Source organism: Mastigoproctus giganteus, chromosome 4, assembly GCF_048544385.1.
Source record: "Mastigoproctus giganteus isolate SK-2022 chromosome 4, ASM4854438v1, whole genome shotgun sequence".
Taxonomy (NCBI): Eukaryota; Metazoa; Arthropoda; class Arachnida; order Uropygi; family Thelyphonidae; genus Mastigoproctus; species Mastigoproctus giganteus.
Window position 1 is genome coordinate 52,008,382 of NC_143578.1, and position 21,302 is coordinate 52,029,683.

Sequence of the window (21,302 nt, forward strand, 5' to 3'; positions counted from 1 at the left end):
ATCCAGAATTCAGTTAAGTTAAATATTATTAAAAAAAAAAAAAAAAAAAAAAAAGAGAGAGAGAGAGAGATTGGCCAATATGATGATCTGAAGAAAACTCACCTAAAAAAAAAAAAAAAAAAAAATGTGGAACCATTTAAAACTAGTAAGGGCTGGTTGAATAGATTTAAAATTCAGGGAGAAGCCGCAAGTGCAGATTAAGGAGCCGAAACTTTCAAAAAAGAAATTGTTAAAATTATTGAAGAGGGGTATTATGTGTTATACTTCTCAACAAGTTTTTAACATAGATGAAGCAGGACTTTTATGGAAATGAATGCCTAAAAGAAGTTTCATATTGAAAGAAGAAAAAACATGCCAGGTTTCAAAGCGGCAAAGGATCGGTTGACTTTATTGTTGGGTGGTAACGCTGTGGGGGATTTAAAATTAATACCTCTTTTAGTTTATTTGGAAGAGGGCCAAAGTTCAACCCAAAATCGATACATTTTTCATGATTAAATTCATCAATATCCTATGGCACCGACTGCAACTCACAAACCTTATGGGAATGTGGCACTCGCTTAGCGCGAATTCACTTAGCGCACTGTTTTTACAGAACGAATTATCAGCGTTAAGCGGGGGTCACCTGTATTAAAGGAGGCAGCAAAGGAAGTAAGCAAACCGTTAGCCATAATTATGAAAGCTTCCTTAGACCAAGGGCAGGTCCATATCAACTGGAGATGTGCAAATGTGTCCCCAATTCACAAAGGGGGATAGGATCTATCCAGTTATATTAAAGGAAGCAGCAAAGGATGTAAGCAAACCTTTAGCCGTAACTATGAAAGCTTCCTTGGGCCCAGGGCAGGTCCCTATCAACTGGAGATGTGCAAATGTGTCCCCAATTCACAAAGGGGGGGATCAAAGCGTGACACAAGTAATTACAGACCTGTTAGTATAACTTCTGTTCAAGGGAAAATAATGGAGTCACTGGTTAAAGAAGCAATGCAGGATTCATCTAGACAAGACTGCAGTTATAGTTCAGACACCGCATGGGTTTGTTAAGGGGAAGTCTTGTCTGACAAATTTGATTGGATACTACGACATGGTCACAAAGGAACTGGATGCAAAAAATTATTTTTGATATATATTTGGATTTTAGGAAAGCTTTTGATACTGGTGGTCCTTGAGGTTGTCACAGACATTCTCTCAGATATGCCAGACAAGCTGTTCTTGCTACCTGGGAGTCTAAAACGCTGATGGAACTGATATTCGGGTGACACTCAAGTCAAAGTGGACCCAATTTCGGCGAAGTCCGGACGGTCTATGACAGCCAAATCCTCTGCTTGCACCTTCACGATGGTGGGACTGTTAGTAATCCTGGGTATAACCTTCATGCACAAGTACATGGTGGGTGACCACCCAGGTGTGAACCAACGTAAGCAGGGGTCGAGGTGTGGCGCCCACACCACATGGAGGAACGCCGCCCCTCTATGTTACCAGGCAGTACTAGGTGGTAGATGACTCTCATCAACCGGTGAAATACCACCACTTTGCTTATTGGAGGCGTGAAGTGGTGGAACCCATGTTTAGTCTCTAGAGCAAAGTTCCGGCCAACCCTTCCCTATCTCTTCCATCATGCAGTAGGATTGATGATTTTTGAGGTTATGATGAATGTCGTGGCGAGATCCAATATTCCTTACATTTCGAGGGTACAGCTCTAAAACGGTGTTCGCAGGCCGGCCGCTAGTTAGTACACCGGACTGAACCTATTGGTAACTCTCTAGGAAGCTTCCGGATCAGCTAGTGTATAATCTTGCTACCTGTAATCTGCTAGATAGTGACTGGAGGGAGTCCGAGTAGTGTGTATGCGGGGAGCATTGTCGAGGCAACGTTATGTCAAGGATCTGGGTATATTCTTACCACATGTACGCCATATCCAAAAATTTCATTACTTCATACAGCATGTCCCACCCACTTTTTCTTACTATTGAATACACCATGAATTGTCAAAATAGAGCAAGCTTATCTGCGAAAAGATCTAAACCTCCCAAAGACTTCCTAATTCATTTCACAAATATACGTGGTCTCAATTCTAATCTCAACGATGTCCATTTCCACTTGCAGTCATCCAAACCCCATGTACTTTTTCTGACTGAATCTCAGTTATCAGTTGATTCAACTACTGCTCATCTCAGATGTCCAAATTATTTGCTGTATGATTCCTTTCGCCTCAAAGGTGGTACTTGTGCATATGTCCGTTCTGATATTCCCTGTCAGAGACTTGGCAATTTGGAATCTCCTCTCTTTGATCTTCTCTGGCTTAAAATCTCTCTACCTCATTGTGTAAAATTCATCTGTTGTCTCTACCATTCTCCCAACTCCACTAATCACTTGGAGCTCTTTGACTTCCTCTCTTTGCAACTTGACTTTCTCCAGTCCAACTTTCCTAACAATGAGGTAATTTTCCTTGGTGATTTTAACGTTCACAACTCCAGCTGGCTTCCGTTTTCTAGTCACACCGACCCAGCAGGTCGAGATGCTGAGGCTTTTGCAATTACTAATGACCTAGCACAGACTGTTCATTTACCTACAAGAATACCGGACAATCCCAAACATACAGCCAATACGCTTGATCTTTTTCTCACAAACAACCCTTCTAAGTACAAGGTTGAAGTGAGAGGTCCTTTAGGCACTTCAGATCACAACTTGGTGATTGCCTCTTCTCCAATGGAACCTTTATCTCATGGCTATTCCCAACCTCGTATTGTTTGGCATTACAAGAATACAAAATGGGATGACCTGCGAGACTTCTTTTCTTCTTTTCCTTGGTCTGATTACTGTTTCAAAACTTCTGATGTCAACGTTTGCTCAGATCGTGTCAGTGAAATTATTCTTGCAGGATTGGAATCCTTTATCCCACACTCCACTTTAAAATCTCGTCCTTTATCTAAACCTTGGTTTTCCAATAAATGTGCTAAGGCTGTCCAAGAGAAGAACGTTGCATATCGTAATTGGCTTGTTTCTAATTCTTCAGTTTCATTTTCTGCCTACACCAAAGCTCGCAACAATTGTAAAGCAGTTATTAATCAGTCCAAACTAGAGTTTGAACAGGCTAAGAGTAGAAAACTTGCTTCTTGCCCTAATGGTAGCCGAGCATTCTGGTCTCTTGCCAAAGCTATTGGCCGCAACTTTTGCCCATCTCTGCTCCCACCTCTGTCCAAACCAGATGGTTCTGTTGTCACTTCAGCCAAGGATAAAGCTGACCTGCTAGCATCCCATTTTTCTTCGAGCTCATGTATTATTGATCTTGGTAAAACACCTCCCACCATTCCTAACACGCTCCATTCAATGCCTCCTGTGGTCTTCCGTCAAAAGGATATCAGAAGGATTTTGATGAATCTCGATGCTAAGAAAGCTCTAGGTCCTGATGGTATTTCTCCACTTGTTCTCAAAACCTGTGCTCCTGAACTTACTCCTATTCTTTGCCGCCTTTTTTTACTTTCTTATTCCAAAGGTGTTTTTCCTTCTGCTTGGAAATTTGCTCATATCCAGCCAGTTCCTGAAAAGGTGACAAATCCCTCCCATCCAATTATCGTCCCATTGCAATTACTTCTACTCTTTCTAAAGTAATGGAGAAATCAATTAACCGCCAACTCTTAAACTACCTAGAAACCTTCCGTCTGATCAACGATCGCCAGTATGGATTCCGTCAGTGTCGATCCATTGGTGATATTCTGGCTTATGTTACCCATTTATGGACTAATTCAATGGAAAGGTTCGGTGAAACACAAGTAGTTGCTCTTGACATCTCAAAGGCTTTTGATCGTGTTTGGCATAAAGGTCTTCTAAACAAGCTTCCATCTTATGGTTTGCCAACTGTTTTTAGTAATTGGTTATCCAGTTTTCTCTCTGATCGCTCACTGAGGGTGATGGCTCTCTGTCTTCTAACTTCTCCACTAATGCCGGTGTCCCCCAAGGTTCAGTTCTTTCCCCTACTCTTTTCCTCTTGTATATCAATGACCTTCTTCCATTGACTGGAAATCCTATCCATAGTTTTGCCGATGATAGCACATTGCATTCAACTTCCATTTTGAGAAACCTTGTCCAGCTCAATCAGCTTCAAGTTCTCGAAAATCTGCTGCCAATTCCTTAAATGCCGATCTTCAGGTAATTCTCCAGTGGGGCAAAGACAACTTAGTTGATTTCAACCCTTCTAAAACTCAATCTTGTCTTATATCTCGCAAAAAGGATTCTTCTGCTCCTATGCTTATCTTTAGTGACACTGCGATTTCTAGGCAAAATGATATATCTCTTTTGGGAATTACCCTGACTTCTAATCTCTCTTGGCACAAGCACAATACAAATATTGCTTCCTCTGCATCTAAAAAACTTGGTTTTCTCTTTCGCTCTAGGCGTTACTTTTCTCCCAAACAGCTGCTCACTCTGTATAAATCGCAAATCCGCCCTGCCATGGAATATTGTTCCCACATCTGGGGTGGTGCCCCCAAAACCTCTCTCAGGCTTCTTGATTCCATTCAGAAGAGGGCAGTTAGGTTAATTAATGATTCATCTCTAACAGAGTCTCTCCACTCGCTTTCTCATAGACGCACTGTTTCTGCTGCATGCCTCTTCTACAGATACTTCCATGGACACTGTTCTTCTGAATTGGCTTCTATAATTCCCGCTCTCTCTTTCAAAACAGTCCGAACACGTGCCGCCACCAGCCAACATCCATTTACTATCCAACTTCAAACCCACAGAACCAACTTTTCATCTTCCTCATTTATTCATTCAACTGCCGTTTTTTGGAACAACCTTCCTTCATACGTATTTCCTGAAAATTACAATCTACAGAAGTTCAAGTCCAATATCAACAAATATCTTCTTTCGTGTTCTCAACCTCCAACCCAAGCACGGTACTAAGTACTATAGGTTATAATACCTCTCGTGTTTGGGGTTCTCATAAAAAAAAAAAAAAAAAAACATGGAAGACTACTGTACAAATTGGAGCAGTATGGCATTACGGGCAAGTTGCTGCAATGGATAAAAGGATGGTTGAGTGGGAGAAGACAGAGTGGTAATCAATGTACACTGCTCTTCGTGGACTAATGTTATTAGTGAAGTCCTCCAGGGTTTGGTGTTTGCCCCGTTGTTGTTTTCTGTATTTATCAGCGATATCGATGAAGGTATATCACGGTTAATGTCTAAGTTTGCAGACGATACAAAGCTTGGCAGGGTTGTTAAGGACACTACTGATGCAACAGAATCTGGAAAGGTTGAGCAGATGGGCTGAAAGGTGGCAACTGAAGTTTAACATTGACAAATGTAAAGTACGGCATATGGGTAGTAATAACCCAAGAGTAATGTACCAACTGGGTGGTACTACACTCAGGGTAGTGGAGAATGAAAAGGATCTGGGGTAACTGTACAGTCAGGTTTGAAGTTTTCTGTGCAGTGTAGACAGGCTGCAAGAGTAGCCCGTTTTGTCATGGTATACAAGAATTTTGCTAGCAGGGATGAGGAGGTGATTGTCCCCTGTATAAGGCAACAATCAGGCCACATCTTGAGTACTGCATACAGGTCTGGAGGCCTCATTTTAGGAAGGATGTAGAGTTACTGGATTGAGCACAGAGAAGGGCAACAAGATTGGGGAATGGAACAAAGGGTTGCTGTTACCAAGAAAGGCTTAAGTTCTGCAAATTGCAGCATCTGGAGACTAGGCACCTGCAAGGTGATCTAATTGAGGTGTATAAGGGCTTGAATGGTTTGAGCAAGCTCAATGCTGATGGGACATAAATTCAAACTGAGGAAAGACAAATGTAGAAATAGATGTGTGGAACTTTGTCTTTACTTTCAAAATTTTTTTTATGAAAAATATCTTGAAATGATGTGTGGATGGACATAAAAGGTATTAGAATGGAGTTAAATCCTAAATACAAAAGGTACTAAAGCCTACAGTACTAATAACATACATGGGTTGGCAGTTTGAAAAGATGCTTGTTAGTTTGTTAGTTATTTGGTTTTTAGGAGCATTAGCAACTAAGGCCATATTGCTCCGGGGATATGCGGTGGTCATTCCCTGACCTTTCCGCATCCTCCGTATTTGGTGGTGACGGGCTCAAACCCCGGTTTAATCAAGAAGTGTGTGCTACACACTGCTGCTCCTTCCCACCTGGCTATGGAGGCGCCTGTTGAAAAGATGCAAAGTGCTTCTTGATGTCAGACTCGAATTTCTGTAGATTGTAAATTTCAGAAAAAAAGGAAGAGGGAAAGTTGTTTTTGTGAGTTTGGAGTTCTACACTGAATGGATGCTGACTAGTTTTGGTATGTCTTTGGACTTTTGGACAGGAATTTTGCTAGCAGGGATGAGTAGGTGATTGTCCCCTGTATAAGAGGACAAAATTTTCAAGATTATAAATGATGCTAGAACTAGGGGACATAAATTCAAGTTGGGGGAGGGGTAGAGGCTGACAGTTTGGGGAAATTCAAAGGTCATCTGGATAGTACTTTCGGGTAAGGGAAGCGCATAGGATGATAGGTTTAATTTCATTTTTATTTATATTTTATTTTATTTTTTTATTTATTTATTAATTATTATTATTTAGTTATTTATTTTATTTATTTATTTTTTTTTTTGTTTTTATCATTGTTTTGTTCGGATTTTTTTTTTTTTTTTTTGGCTGGTGCAGCATAAGCCATAGGCTTCCTTGCACCATGCGGCCGTTACTAATACTAATAAGGCAACAATCAGGCCACACCTTGAGCACTGCATACAGGTCTGGAAGTTTGGAAGAGACCAGGGAAATTAGACAATGCCCATGGAAGTATCTATAGACAAGGCATGGAGTAGAAACTTGAACATCTATGAGACAGGAATGTAGTAAGATTCTGTAAGAGATTGGTCATTAATAATCATTACTGCCCTCTTTTGAATGGAGTCTAGAAGTTTGAGAGAGGTTCTGGGGACACTACCCATATGTGGGAATAATACAATTTGTACAGAGTGAGTGGTTGTTTTCAAGAAAAGTAATTCTGAGAGTGAAAAAATAAAAGCCCAATTATTTTGGTGCGGAGGAGGCAACATTCACAATGTGCATAAGCCAAGGTAATCCTAACAGAGACATTTGATCTTGCCTAGAAATCTGAGTGTTACTAGAGATGAGCATAAGAGCAGTAAACTTTTTTTTTTTTTTTTTGCAAGAAAGAAAAGTTTTAGAAGGATAAGTTTTTTTGCCCCACTGGAGAATTACTTGGAGATAGGCATTTAAGGGGCTGGTGGATGATGCTGTCTGTGCAGGACTACATGCCACCATTCTCAAACTGAATGGTGGTATGTAGTGTGCTGGCATCAGCAAGACTATGGATAGGATTTGGAGTCAGTAGAAGCAGGTCATTAACATGTAAGAGAAAAAGTGTCGGAGAAAGAAATGAACCTTGCTGTACACCAAAATGGTTCAGCAGTAGATAAATATATGAAGTGATGGTGATTATGTGGAGGGAAAAAAGTAAGTTCTTAAAGACTTGAGCTACATAATATAATTTAAATTGCAGTAGTAGCTAAAAAAAAAAAAAAAAAAGGCATTATTATCATTCCTTTGTATAAGAAATTGGTGCAATTGTATTTGCAATACTGCATTTGGATCTCAAGGTAACAAAAAAAAAAAAAAAAAAAAAAACAGAGAGAGAGAACAGAGCTAAAAACAGCATGCATAAAAGGATGACTAGACTGGTGAGGACTGCTAATCAGTATCCATATGAAGAATAGATTAGGTGTGAACTGTAAAGCTTGGCAACTAGACTTGTCAGGGAAGCAGTAAAATAAATGGAGAGGTATATTCTCACTCATGGGAAAGACAAGGATGAGTATCATATATAAAATTGGAACTTGTGAAGCTTACCTTTGTGCAGAGAGTTTAGTATGGTTCAAAGCAGAATTGGACAGTCACTTTTTGGTAATGGGAAAACTGAGCAATTGAGGATTTTTATTATTTTTTTGGCAGGCAAGGAAAAATTATTCCTCCTTGTATCCATTTAGCAATTCTAATATTACAGCTGACTGTTGACAGTGAGCTTTTATTTGTTTTATCACACCCCCCCCCCATAAGCCTCTAATTACTAAATTGCCTATCATATATTCTGTCATATAAGTTGACTCATATAACAAAAATACAGTCAACACTCCTATAACAGTATTTATTGTGTATTACAGTATTAAGTTTGTATTGTGACATTTTTTATTACACTGCAAAATAAATCGTAAAGAAAGCAGTAAGCACATACAGTACTCCTTTATGTAGAAAATGACAGGACCTAGAGCATAGGTACCAACATGACATCTCACATATCAACACTATATAGGAAATTAATTACATAATCATTACTTTTACCTGTTCAGTACTATAAACAATGTCTCAATATGGAAGCACATTTGCTCTAAGAAACTAGCAATCAAAAGTTAACTTTTTGAGAAATAAACCAATAAACATAACTCTATACAATTTCTTGGGTTTCAAAGGTGTGCAACAATGTATATTTCTGTAAATATACATAAACTAAATATATTGGTATTAATTTATGCCTTTGTAACCCAAAGCTATTTATTTATAGCTTTCCAATAATTTCCAATTTATTAATGTCTTTCTAATCCTTTAATTCAAGGTTATGATTTTATATTTATAAATTGACTTATGTGCTGGAACATACGGTAATTAATAAAAATGTGATTATCCTATGTTATAAGGCAACAGTGAGACTACAGCTGCAGTACTGCATACAGGTTTGGAAACCTTATTTTAGGAAGGATACAGTTCTCTTTAAAAAGATGCATAGAAGAGCAAGATTAATTGAAGAGAAAGTAATCATAACAAGGAAAGACTATATTCTGTAAACTGCAATATCTAGAAACTAAGTATACCTAATTGATGTGTTTGAGGCTTTAAAAGGGTATAAAAAAATAAAGGCTATGATTTCTACTGTTCCTTGGGTGATGCACAAAGGGGACAAATTTAAAGCTGAAAAAGGGAGGTAGCTGATTAGATATACAGAATGACTTCTACATTGAGTGCTGTGAGGTGAGAAATTTGAATAAATTTAAAATTATTAGAATAGATGGGCAAATAACTGAAAAGTCTTTTTTTTTTGCTGTGCTGTATTGTTTTACTTGCATATTTTTCCATTATCAATTAACTGTTTAGTTAGCCATTCATTCAGTTTAATAACTATTTTCATTTAAATATATCATCACTGGTTATAATGTAAGCATATGACTATGCAACTTTCCTTTAATTCTGACCTCACTGCGCATTAATTAAAGTACCACTGCTTGCAGGCATGAATGTCAACATGATTCAGTTAAAAAAACAGGAACTGTTAGACTGGTATTACAGTAGAAAGAAAGCTATTTCAGCCTTCTTTTATTTTATTCACTATATCACTTCTCAAATTTATGCAAATTTTTTATCTTTTCTCTAGTGAGTTGGATTGTTTAAGGCAGTGGTGTAAAACCTATGTTCTGTGGGATGGATAGGGCCTGTGCAGAAAGTGAACAAAAACAGCATTTTAAATTTTGTTAATTATTTCAAGAACTGTGTATATTCAACATTAAAATAAGTGGAAATAAACGCATTTAAAAGACTGCGGCACTTGTTGCAGCAAATATGTGAGAGTGGTGAAGTTACGAAGCCACATGTTGGTGTCATGAATTCTGTTTCTTTTATCTATGTTTTGTATTAAATATGTGCGTGTCCGACTAGACGCATGTGTATATACAAGCTGCTATCAAAAATGTTCTGGGATTCCAATTATGGCACACTTTCTGCTTGATCTTGGTGGCTGCACAAAAGCATATGCACAGTACCCTTCATTGAAAATGTAACACACTAATATTTCTCAAATCACCCAGTGTGGCCCGCAAAACAAATCTAACATTGAATATGGCCCCTGTACAAGAAAAGAGTGGACACCACTGGTTTAAGGTAAACACAGCAAGGCAACTAAGGCCACGAACAGTCAGTATATCATGCCTGTAAGTTGTACAAAGACTAGTTGATTTGTGCATGCAGAAGGAAAAACCAGCTTCTGGGAGAGATACTCTACACTTTAGTCCCAGAATAGCTAATTATACCAGCAAAGTGAGGGAGGTGGTTCTCATAAAAAAATCTTTATGAAGGCCGCTTTTTTTTTTTTTTTTTTTTTTAATAACTATTCAGGCTATGATAGAAACTGAATCTTTTCTAAATAGATGACTAGTGGCTAAGCCACTATATCATTACGGAGAACTTTTGCTTCATATTTTTGTAGACGTCAGTACAGTGGTTTTACAGTGTCACATTTGTGTACTTCAGTGCAGTATCATTTCCATATAATGAAGTTATTCTCCATGTATTTACTGATGCAGCCCACTTACCTTGCCCACAGTAGGCTTCCATTTTTCACAGGTTATTTCTTCATCAAAAATCAATTTGTAATTTTTTGTGTAACTGAAGATAATTATAGTCAGAGGCATAACTACAAATAGTACTCCCACAAAGTTTTTTGAAGTACCCCTCCCCAAAACCATACCATAATACATATTTTATCCCCCCCCACACAATGGCAAATCTAGTGGTCTAGTTTCACCACTGACTACAGTTGTAATGATACTATAAGAGCAATTAAAAGTTTTAGTACAACAGCATTAAGTACTGTAACTGAATGCCATTAACACCACATGAATCCTGGGAAAACAGAATAAAGAAATTTAGAATATTAAAAAAAAAATTTGAGCAAAAATAAGATATGAAATGGCAAATAGAGATTTTTAAACTATTAATAGAGAGAAAAAAAAAGAATTCTTGCCTCCATTTTAGTGGCCTCTCCGCCCTTAACTATCGGAACAGTTTTACCTGCATGGATGCGATACTGTCCTATCAAATGGCCATTAAGATTTCGAATAGACTTCACTGAAAAAAATAAATAATTATATGTTTTATTTTTATTTTATACTTATGGGACCAATACATGTACACATCTAAATAAAAAAAATTATGGGAAATTTTTTCAAGGATTAGTTTTGGAAGCCATAAACACATTTATACTACTTGGTGCCATAACAGACAATGAGAGTCAACAAGTTCTACAGAACAAAATGAGGAAGCATAAGCCATCTATAGATTGTCAAGAGACACTGATTCATATAAGTACAAATCGAACTGTAACATGACCACACAGGAGTGAGTAAGACTGGTGAAAGCTGAGTATGAAAGTCCTTGGTGAAGGGTGCTAAAGATGAGGATAGTTCTACTTGTATGTAAATAGAAAGAAAGCAAGAGTAAATCAGATCCTTTACAAGATTAAAATGGCAGCTAACCCAGCACATGTGGCTGGTAAGCTAAACAGGGAATTTATACCAATCTTTACAAATAAAGTACAGTCGAGACTAGGTGAACCAGTGGCAATGGGCTATAAACGGCCAAGGCCAAAAAAGTATGGCTCCAAGTGCAAATGGCTTATAGCCAGTGTGAATTATTTCTAAAATGTTTTGCTTGAATTAAAATAAAACGACTTTAATAACATCAGGGTCCCATACAATATGATTATGTAAATATGATACAGCAAATTTCGCATCAACGTCTGTGTAAAAAAAAAGTAAAGTGTAGCCACTATCATCCCACTGCAGGATGGAAGCCTCCTCAACAATTCATGCTGAGGGAAATGGACCACAATCTGTCACGCTGGTCCAGTGCGAGTTGGCAGATTGACCGTATTCAGCAGTCAGGGGCTTGAACCCCGGTCTACTGAAAGAGCGTGTGCTACTGCACTCCCGCTCCTGACCACTCGGCTACGTCTGTGTACATAAATATAATGTCACATGTTAAAATATTATTTTCTTATAACATTAATGATGCAAGAATGTGCCTTGGATGCATTAACAACCCTGTACGCACATTCTTCTCACTATGTTAACATTACGTTACAAGAGTGTTATTATTTATTAATTTGGTTGGTTTTTTTTTTTTTAGGAGCATTAGCAACTAAGGCCATACTGCTCCGGGAATATGCGGTGGTCATTCCCTGACCTTTCCGCATCCTCCGTATTTGGTGGTGATGGGCTTGAACCCCAGTCTAACCAAAAAGAGTTACAAGAGTGTAATATTTTGGTATTATATGACATTGTAAATAACAAACATAAATGCGGATGTGGAATTTTCCATATTAAATTTATATGATCCTCTTGTACAAGACTCAAAAACACCTGCCTGAATTGCAGTCCCCTTTGCAAGTCACTTTTTGGCAGAAATTTGGTTGTTCATTTGTCTATTTCTCATTCTTTAATTCTTTCCACCACAGACTTAATTATACCTTAGAAATTTTTAAAAATCTCTCTCTCTCTCTCTCACACACACACACACACACACACACACACACACACACACACACACACACACACACACACACACACACACAGTATTGAAAATCTGTAATATCTATGGGAAAACTCACATTTTTGTTTAGTACATGTGCATTTTCTGTACATATTTTCTACATTTTTAATGACTTCAAAGTATTTTATTAAAGTTTTGCGGGCTCCAAGGTTTCCCCTATCCGCCGCATTTTTAATGACTACCTCTTTTCTACATAAGTAGTTGGAATCTAGGTGCAAGGTGAAGGTTTTTGCTCTTGGGAATTTTTGACACATCTGTTACTCAGGCCACAGTGTGCTAGTTCCAAAGGTAATCTAGTTCATATGGTTTCCTGTGTGTATGATGTCCATACAAACATGTGTTAATGGGCTAATATGTATGCTGTATGGTAGGTTAAAAAAAGGTTCCCCAACCTTTTTTTAACTTGCGAACTCCTTTCAATGTAATATTTTTATTGCAAACTCCCTTTCAACATAATATTTTTATCGGGAACCCCTAAGTCTATATTCTCTGAAACCATATAATAGTACTGAATTTTTATAATAAAATATAAGTATTTATACATAACAATGGTCTTTGAGAGTAGAAAAAAAAAAAATGTAGTATGGAAAACATCTATATACAGTAAACCCCAGCTATTCGCGGTCGCTGATTTAATATAAAATGAAACCTAAAATAATGTGAATTTTAAAGCGCTGTGAACATTTTCCGCCATAAAAAAACATACATGGGCGTGACTAAAATTATCTTTCCCGATCAAAACAGCGCTCAGTGGGTGGGGGAAGAGGGGTGGCAAAATCGCGAGCGTGGATGTTTCTTGCTAATCCTTGTTCAGTATGTGTTATGCGCTTTTCATGGAAGGTTTCGTCATTTCTTTTTAATTTATATGCTTATAAATTGAATAAATTTATCAATTTATAAATTGATATGATTACAAAAGTGATAATCTACCGTTTTGCAGTGTAAAACAGACTTTTTCTAGTGGAAGAAAGTGACTTTATTGTGGACAAGTTCTTTCTAACCCGTACAAAAATGTGGCTACAAATAACAAGGGAAATGCGTAAAGATTAAAGAAGGTGATGACATTAGCGAATAAAATTGACTTATTAGACAAAATTTCTAATGGTGAAAGTGTCTCCTCAGAGGCAAAACATAAAATCACTGAGTCAACGGTACGATCAATCCAAAAATCGGAAGAAAAAATCCGCTGTAGTGTCCGTGAAAATGCACTAATTGCTTCAAAAATTTTCTCTGTAACTCGTGATGTTAAATTAGAAAAAATGGAAAAGGCTTTAAATCTGTGGATAGAAGCCCGAACTCAAAATAAAATTCTGTTAAGTTCACTCATCATTCGCGAAAAGGCAAAACTCCTTTATGGTTTAGCGAAACACTTTAGCGAAACTGGTGATAGCACTGGCGGGATAAGTTTTTTAGCTAGCAAAGGCGCTGGTTTGAAAGATTTGTTTGAAATTTCTAATAAATATTACATTTAATATTAAATTGTTTCTTATTTTCATTTCAATGCCATATGCTTGCATTTCACTATGTACTGTCTATGTACATAGTCATATTATGAAGGTACATATAATACATACATAAACAAAATTTTAGACTAGTTTTTCTTATATATTTCATACTTTGGAACGGAACCCCTTAATTACTATGGGAGCCATAACTCAGTATTCGCGGCATTTCTCAGGAACGTAACCCCCGTGAATAGCGGGGGTTTACTGTATTAATATGGAAGCAGTTTTCTTGAGACAGCCATTGTGAACAGTGCTGAAAGTGGTCAAATTAAAGATATTGCTTCCCGGGTGTGCAGAAAAATGGGAAAATACAAATATTCCGATCTATATATTAATACAGAAGCCGTTTTCGGAGGATCGAAGTAAGCGATCATTAAACAAAGTTAAGTTTCTCACCAGTAGATGGCACCATCACGAATGTTAAAGGTGTTTCCTTAATGGTTATACAGTACAAAACTATTATCTTTCTTTATTAATACTAGTTTAATATAATCATACTAGTTTAAAGTTTTAAAAGTGCTTTTTTAAACAATAAATATTAAAAAACAGTGCTGTCACCAAGGTAAGTAATAAATAAGAGTTAATTTCGGAAGGGAAATAAAGACTTATGGTGAATAATGATATCAGTACATTCGAAGGAATGTACTGATATCTTTAGAAAATCTTCATTACTCTTCACACCAACAAAACTACCTTCAGCTCAGCTAACTATTTGCAACTCTACAAAAACATCATATAAACTGCTAATGAAGACCAATTAAATATCAGGGAAAATGTTATCATTGTACTGCTGTCGTTACGACAGCAGTACAATGCAATAATACCTCAGTTAATAATGCCTTTTTTATAGATGGTCCTGGTGGCACAGGCAAGACCTATGTTTATCAGAAATATCAGAAACATGTTTAACTGTTTGGGCTGAAAGTGGTCTCAAATTGAAGATATTTCTTCCTAAGTGTGCAGAAAAATGAGAAATATAAAAATTCCAATCTATATATGGAAGTCGTTTTCTTGAGCAGACAATTGTGAATGATAGGCCTAACTGATTGGGCTGAAAGTGGTCTCCAATTGAAGCTACTTCTTCCTAGATGTGCAGAAAAATGGGAAAATATAAAAGGCACAGAACATGCACATTTTGAATTGGAAAGATGGTGAAACCAAAGAAAATTTATAAGTTTCCTCAGATACAAGAAATGAGAAAGGATTCGATGCATACTGGCTTACCTGCTCACAACAAAATACAAACTACATTTCTTTAGGACAGCTAGAGAAAAATGCTGCGAGAGAAATACTAGCAGTACCAATTGCAAAATTTTCGCAATTGGTACTGCTAGTATTTATTTAACACCATATACTGTAAGATAGTAAAGTAATTATAAGGAATTATAGGAGATGTTTCCTATTAAATATGAAGTAAGGCAAGTTTGCAATGCCTTACTTCATATTTAATTTAATTTTATCTTTGTTTATCATTAGTTATTTTTTATAACCCTTTTACCGCAGCCCACAAGCTACCTGACTGCTTTGTACAATCAGAAGGCCCAAGATATTTGGGTAATAAATGTCATTTACTACTTTTCTTTTTTTGGGAAAATATATCAATAGCTTATGAGCAATTACGAGGGCACCAATAATGATCAAGGTTTCTCTCTTCCTCCTTTTCAAATGAAACACTTAATTTAATACTAAAATTGTCCAATCATCACAGTCTTACAGAATGTATGTAATAAAATCCTTAAACATAATATTAATATGTAGCTATAAATCAAAATAAATTTAATGTGATTGTTGGGTTTGGTTTTTTTTGCCGAACAAAGTGTAGCAATATTTGGTTTGACAGAAGACAGACAGAGCCACAAATTTAATTCTGCATAGTTTGTTCTGGTAGTGCAACTTCAACGAGGTATAAATTGCAAAAGCTCTGTCACATATATATGTAGCTGAAAATGGCAGCAGGATTTTCACAGCTTTTTTGCTAAGTGAATGGATATTCTGTTTTTAATCCAAGCAAAATGCGATAAGATTTTCAGTTTTGAAGTTCAAATGCTGTTGATATAACAAAAAGGTTTTCTTTTTCTGTCAGTTTTAGGCCAACCATTGCCACAAAAGACTTGTCACATGGATTATGAATCCAGTTCAGATTTTTTGATATTCAAGGAAAATACTCTCTAAAAGTGATCTATAGGAAGTTAAGATGCTCTTTAATATTTTACTTGACTTTGTCCAAAGTCAGTTCATTTTCAGTTAAAATTTTGTGTGTAAATTGCTAAAACACTCGGTACTGTTATCAATAAAGTCGTCCCAAAATTAAAATTTTTTTTATTATCATGCTTTCCACTGTCTTGAACAGTGAAAACCATTGTATTTGTGCCTTGTAATGATAGATTGAGTTCATTTATCCTCGAAAAAATATCTGACAAATAAGCTAAATTTTGAAGCCATATTTGGTCTGTTGTACACCCACTGAAATGAAAAGGATGATCCACGAAAAAAATAATGAATTCTTGTCTTAATTCAAATAAACGTGTAATTACTTTGCCACGTGACAGCTATCTAACACCCGTGTGTGTTAAAAGGGTTTACATGCTCACTACATTTCATTACATAAAGAAGTGAATAGTCTGGAATTTGTTGGTCTCAACTTTATAACGTTAACTATTTTGAAAGCATCATCAAGTGCACTTTTTAAGTTGTTGAGACATTCATCTTGACGCTAGAGCTTGTCTACGAATGCTGCAATGTGTCCATGAGATATCAAAACATATATTTTTGATGCGAGTAATAAGGCCCAAAAATTTTCCTGTCATTGATTTTGTGCCCTCAAGAAAACAGTGTTAAAGATTATTCCCTCAGTATCCCAGAAAACAGCAACCATCATTTTCTCCACACAACAACAGAGAACTTTTTTGGGGAGTGGTGACTTGGCATGCTTTCATTGGCTAGAATCATCTTGGTTCAGAATGAATAGTGGATTCCATATGTCATCCATTGTTATAATCAAAAAGAAACAACCATTTGTTGAAGCATCTCAAGTGAGCATTACTTCATGCAACTTGACATTTGCCTTTTGGTTGCTCAGAAAGCTGCCATGGAACCAAGCTGGCTGACCCCCTGCTCATTCTAAGATCTTCATGAAGAACGATATGCACAGAGCCAACAGATTTCTTTGTAAATGCCCAGTTGTTGCAATTTCACTCACCGTTGATCACAATGGCCAAAAAAAAAAAAAAATTTCTTTCAACTGGAAGATATTAGCCTCAGAATGATCAACAAAAAAAAAAAAAATTAATTCAAATAAACGTGTAATTACTTTGCCACGTGTGACTGCTATCTAACATCCGTGTGTGTTAAAAGGGTTTACATGACAAGGGTCTTAGTGACAAGTTTGGTTCTTGCAAGACTCCTGTCCTTCACACTCAGCTATGCATATTTTTTACACACATAATGCTATCAATACAAACTTCTGACATTTCCAAATGAATTTTAATAGTAGTTCCCCATGAAATGCAAATACCAGATAATTGCATATTGTTCTTGATGACTGAAGACCACCATTTTAAGTATACTGCAACCTTGATATAACATGCTTCTTTATACCATAAGTATGATCATGTCCCCCAAAACAAATTAAGGAAAAAAGTAGTGTTCAAAGAACTAGCAATTTCATATTGAAAACTGGAAAAAGTGAATACTGTATTTTGGGAGGAGAAATTAGCTAAAAATATATTTGCAAACAAGAGGACTTGCCAGAGATTAATTACTCTAAACACCCAGTTTCTCCCCTTGGCTAAAGATGCAATAAAAGATGCACTGCAATTGATGTGGTATGTTGTATCATGCTGCCTTCTTTTGACCACAATATAAACTAACTTCCCAGCATTTTTAAAGCAGTCACAATAATATACTTTATTATTATTTTTTTTAAAATTCAATTTGAAGTACCTATAACTTAAATGCACCTTTCATGAGATATCAATGAGATGATTAAACACATATACAGAACACCTAATCAGTATATGCTACAGCTGATGAGTATTCTGGCTGAAAGCAGGCCTACCTGAATTTTATACAGGCTAATTTAACTTAGGGTGCTGCAGTGAACTCACAGGGGCACCGAACAAAAATACATATTTATCTTAAAAGATGAATAAAGATAATAACCTTGGTATGTTTTGCCATCTAGTTCGACTTCATATGATTCCATAACTTCTTGAATAGCTTCTCCTATGTCACAAAGTCGAACATCAATGCCAGATTCCTAAAATAATGGTTGCATTAAATTATATCAAAAATTATTATAAAAAGCAATAAATTTCACTACTCAAAAATGAAATGCCCAAGCACCTATACAAAGAAGTCAAAGTAAACAAATTACCAATCATACTATTAACACAACATTCCTATACCACCACATGCAACAAACAAGTCTTTCATAATACAAACATTAAGCTTAACACAGTACAGTCAAAAAGTTCCAAACTAACTACACAGTGTTGCAGTCAACAAATGCAGTATGATATGCTTTCCAAATTAGAGTTTCAGCCTTAATTTTCATGTATAGAAGTCTAGTAAACATTCAGCAAGTTTCATTACTGTGTACATTAAATGTCCCCCACAATTTCTGAATGCAAAAAATATCAAATCTGAAACATTATGCAAACATTAAATTTTGGCAATTCTTATAGAAATCTGCTTCTGAAATATTGGAAAGGATACCTCAGGCTTACAGAGAGGATTCTCCATCTTGTACTATCACATTAGCATTAGCATTAGTAGAGGCATTTGATGCAAGAAAGCAAGCTTATGCAGCATCAGCCAAAAAAAAAAAAAAAAAGTAACATAAATAAATAAAAATAACCACTTCCACTTCACCCCTCTGTTCGTTCGAAATACCTGTCCAGCTGAGCCTTAAACTTATTTAGGCTATCAACTTCCACGACAAGGGATGGAAGTCTGTTCCACCCACCAACCACCCGCTGGCTAAAGGCAAATTTCCGCACATCTATCCTACATCTGTCTTTCCTCAATTTGAATTTATGCCCTCTCAGGTGATTTTTCTGAGCTAGAGGAAGAATCCCATCAGCATTGAGCATGCTCAAACCATTCAAGGCTTTGTACACCTCTATCAGATCACCCCGCTGGTGCCTAGTTTCCAGACACTGTAATTTGCAAAACTTAAGCCTTTCTTCGTAAGAGAACCCCTTTGTCCCATTCACCAATCTAGTTGCCCTTCTCTGTACTCGTTCCAGCAGCTCTACATCCTTCCTGAAATGAGGCCTCCAGGCCTGTATACAGTACTCTAGGTGTGGCCTGACCATTGCCTTATACAAGGGAATAATCACCTCCTTATCCCTGCTAGAAAAATTCCTATATATCATTGACAATACACCATGAGCTACTCTTGCAGCTCGTCTGCACTGCTCAGAGAACTTCATATCTGCCTGCACCACCACCCCCAGGTCCCTTTCATTCTCTACCACTGTCAGTGTAGTACCACAGAGTTGATACGTTGCTCTGGGGTTGCTGTTTCCCATATGTAGTACTTTACATTTGTCAATGTTAAACTTCATTTGCCACCTCGAAGCCCATCTGCTCAACCTTTCCAAATCCTGTTGCAGCAGCATAGTGTCAGTAGTGTCCTTGACAACCCTGCCAACCTTCGTATCGTCTGCAAACTTGGACATTAAGCCTGATATACCATCATCAATATCATTTATAAATACAGAAAACAATAAAGGCCCCAATACTGAACCCTGAGGGACTCCACTAATAACATTAGTCCACGATGAGCAGTGTCCATTGATTACCACTCTCTGTCTTCTCCCCCTCAACCACCCCTTTATCCATAGCAGCAACTTGCCTCCAATGCCACACTGCTCCAATTTGTGCAGCAGTCTTCCATGTGCAACAGTATCAAAAGCCTTTCTAAGATCCAAGTATATAATATCAAAGTTATTCCCTGCATCCAGTTCTTTTGTGACTGCATCATAGTATCCAATCAAATTGGTCAGGCAAGACTTCCCCTTAACAAAACCATGCTGTGTCCTAGCTATAACTGAAGTCTTGTCTAGATGATCCTGCAGTGCTTCTTTCACCAGTGCCTCCATTAATTTTCCGGTAACAGAAGTTAAACTCACAGGTCTATAATTACTTGTGTCAGCCTTTGATCCCCCTTTGTGAATTGGGGTCACATTTGCACATCTCCAGTCAATGGGTACCTCCCCTGAGTCCAAGGAAGCTCTCATAATTATGGCTAAGGGTTTGCTTACCTCCTTTGCTGCCTCCTTTAATATAACTGGATAGATCCCATCCACCCCAGGTGCCTTTCTTGTGTTTATCTTCAACAATTTCTCCTCCACTTTGCTCTCAGTTATTACAAGATTCTCTAGCTTACTGCTAGAGTTGAATACACCTCTGGCATTCCCCTCGCTGAATAACTCCTCATGTGTGAATGTCAATGCAAAATATTCATTTAGTTTGTTAGCTACCCGAGCAGGGTCATCAACAGTTGACCCATCGATCTCAAGTGGACCAATCTGATTCATCCCCTTCCTTCTAGAGTTTACATAAGTAAAGAACTCTTTGCTGTTTTTCTTCGCATCCCTTGCCAAGGATCTCTCGTAATCTGCCTTCGCCTGCCTAACCTCCTTTGTAACTTGGTTACAGATCAACTTGTATCTATCATAGGCGTCCGTGTCACGTGTTAATTTGTATGTATCCCATGCATTTTTCTTCTCTGCCATATGCCTCATTAGTTCATCTGACAACCATTTAGGCCTAAACCTTGAACAATATTTCTTAGTTGGTATGTAAAGCCTAGTAGCTTCCACGATAAGTTCTTTGAATGCTTCCCATTTTGAATTTGCTGTTGGCAATATCATCAGTTGATCCCACTGTATAGAATTTAAATACTGTCTCAGTCCATTGTAGTCGCCTTTACGAAAGCAATACCCCTTCCCTTTACCCCTAATGGTAGTTACCTCTTTGAGTAACTCCCACTTCAGCACACTGTGATCACTGCCACCAAGTGGTTCATTTATCTGCAGATTCTTAATGCATGAAGAATCACTACTGATAATCAAATCAAGAGTATTACTCCCTCTAGTTGCCTCCCGAACATGCTGATGTAGAAAACAATCATCCAATAAATCCACAAAAGCCTTGCTACTGTGTGAGTGACCAGCCCCCAAATTCCAGTCAATATCTGGGAAATTAAAATCCCCCATTATAAGACTCTCTGATTTACTGGCCCACTCTATTTCTCCGAACAGTTTCTTATTATACTCATCAGAGTCATTAGGCCTATAGCACACTCCTACTCTCAATTTTGATCTCCCAATGCTTATGTCACACCAAACTGACTCGACACTGCACTGTCCAGCGATGTCGACTGGCTTCA

General features: G+C 37.3%; 1 protein-coding gene across 1 annotated transcript in view; it reads right to left on the reverse strand.

Moving 5' to 3' along the window:
* und (methionyl aminopeptidase und) overlaps nucleotides 1-21,302 on the reverse strand; it is a 131,704-nt gene that overhangs the window by 9,106 nt on the left and 101,296 nt on the right. Inside the window, exons 9-10 of the mRNA XM_090372732.1 lie at nucleotides 18,065-18,161; nucleotides 10,813-10,916 (exon numbers count right to left, since the gene is read on the reverse strand). Of these exons, the coding sequence (XP_090228858.1) occupies nucleotides 10,813-10,916; nucleotides 18,065-18,161 (201 nt within the window). The remainder of the gene's footprint in view (nucleotides 1-10,812; nucleotides 10,917-18,064; nucleotides 18,162-21,302) is intronic.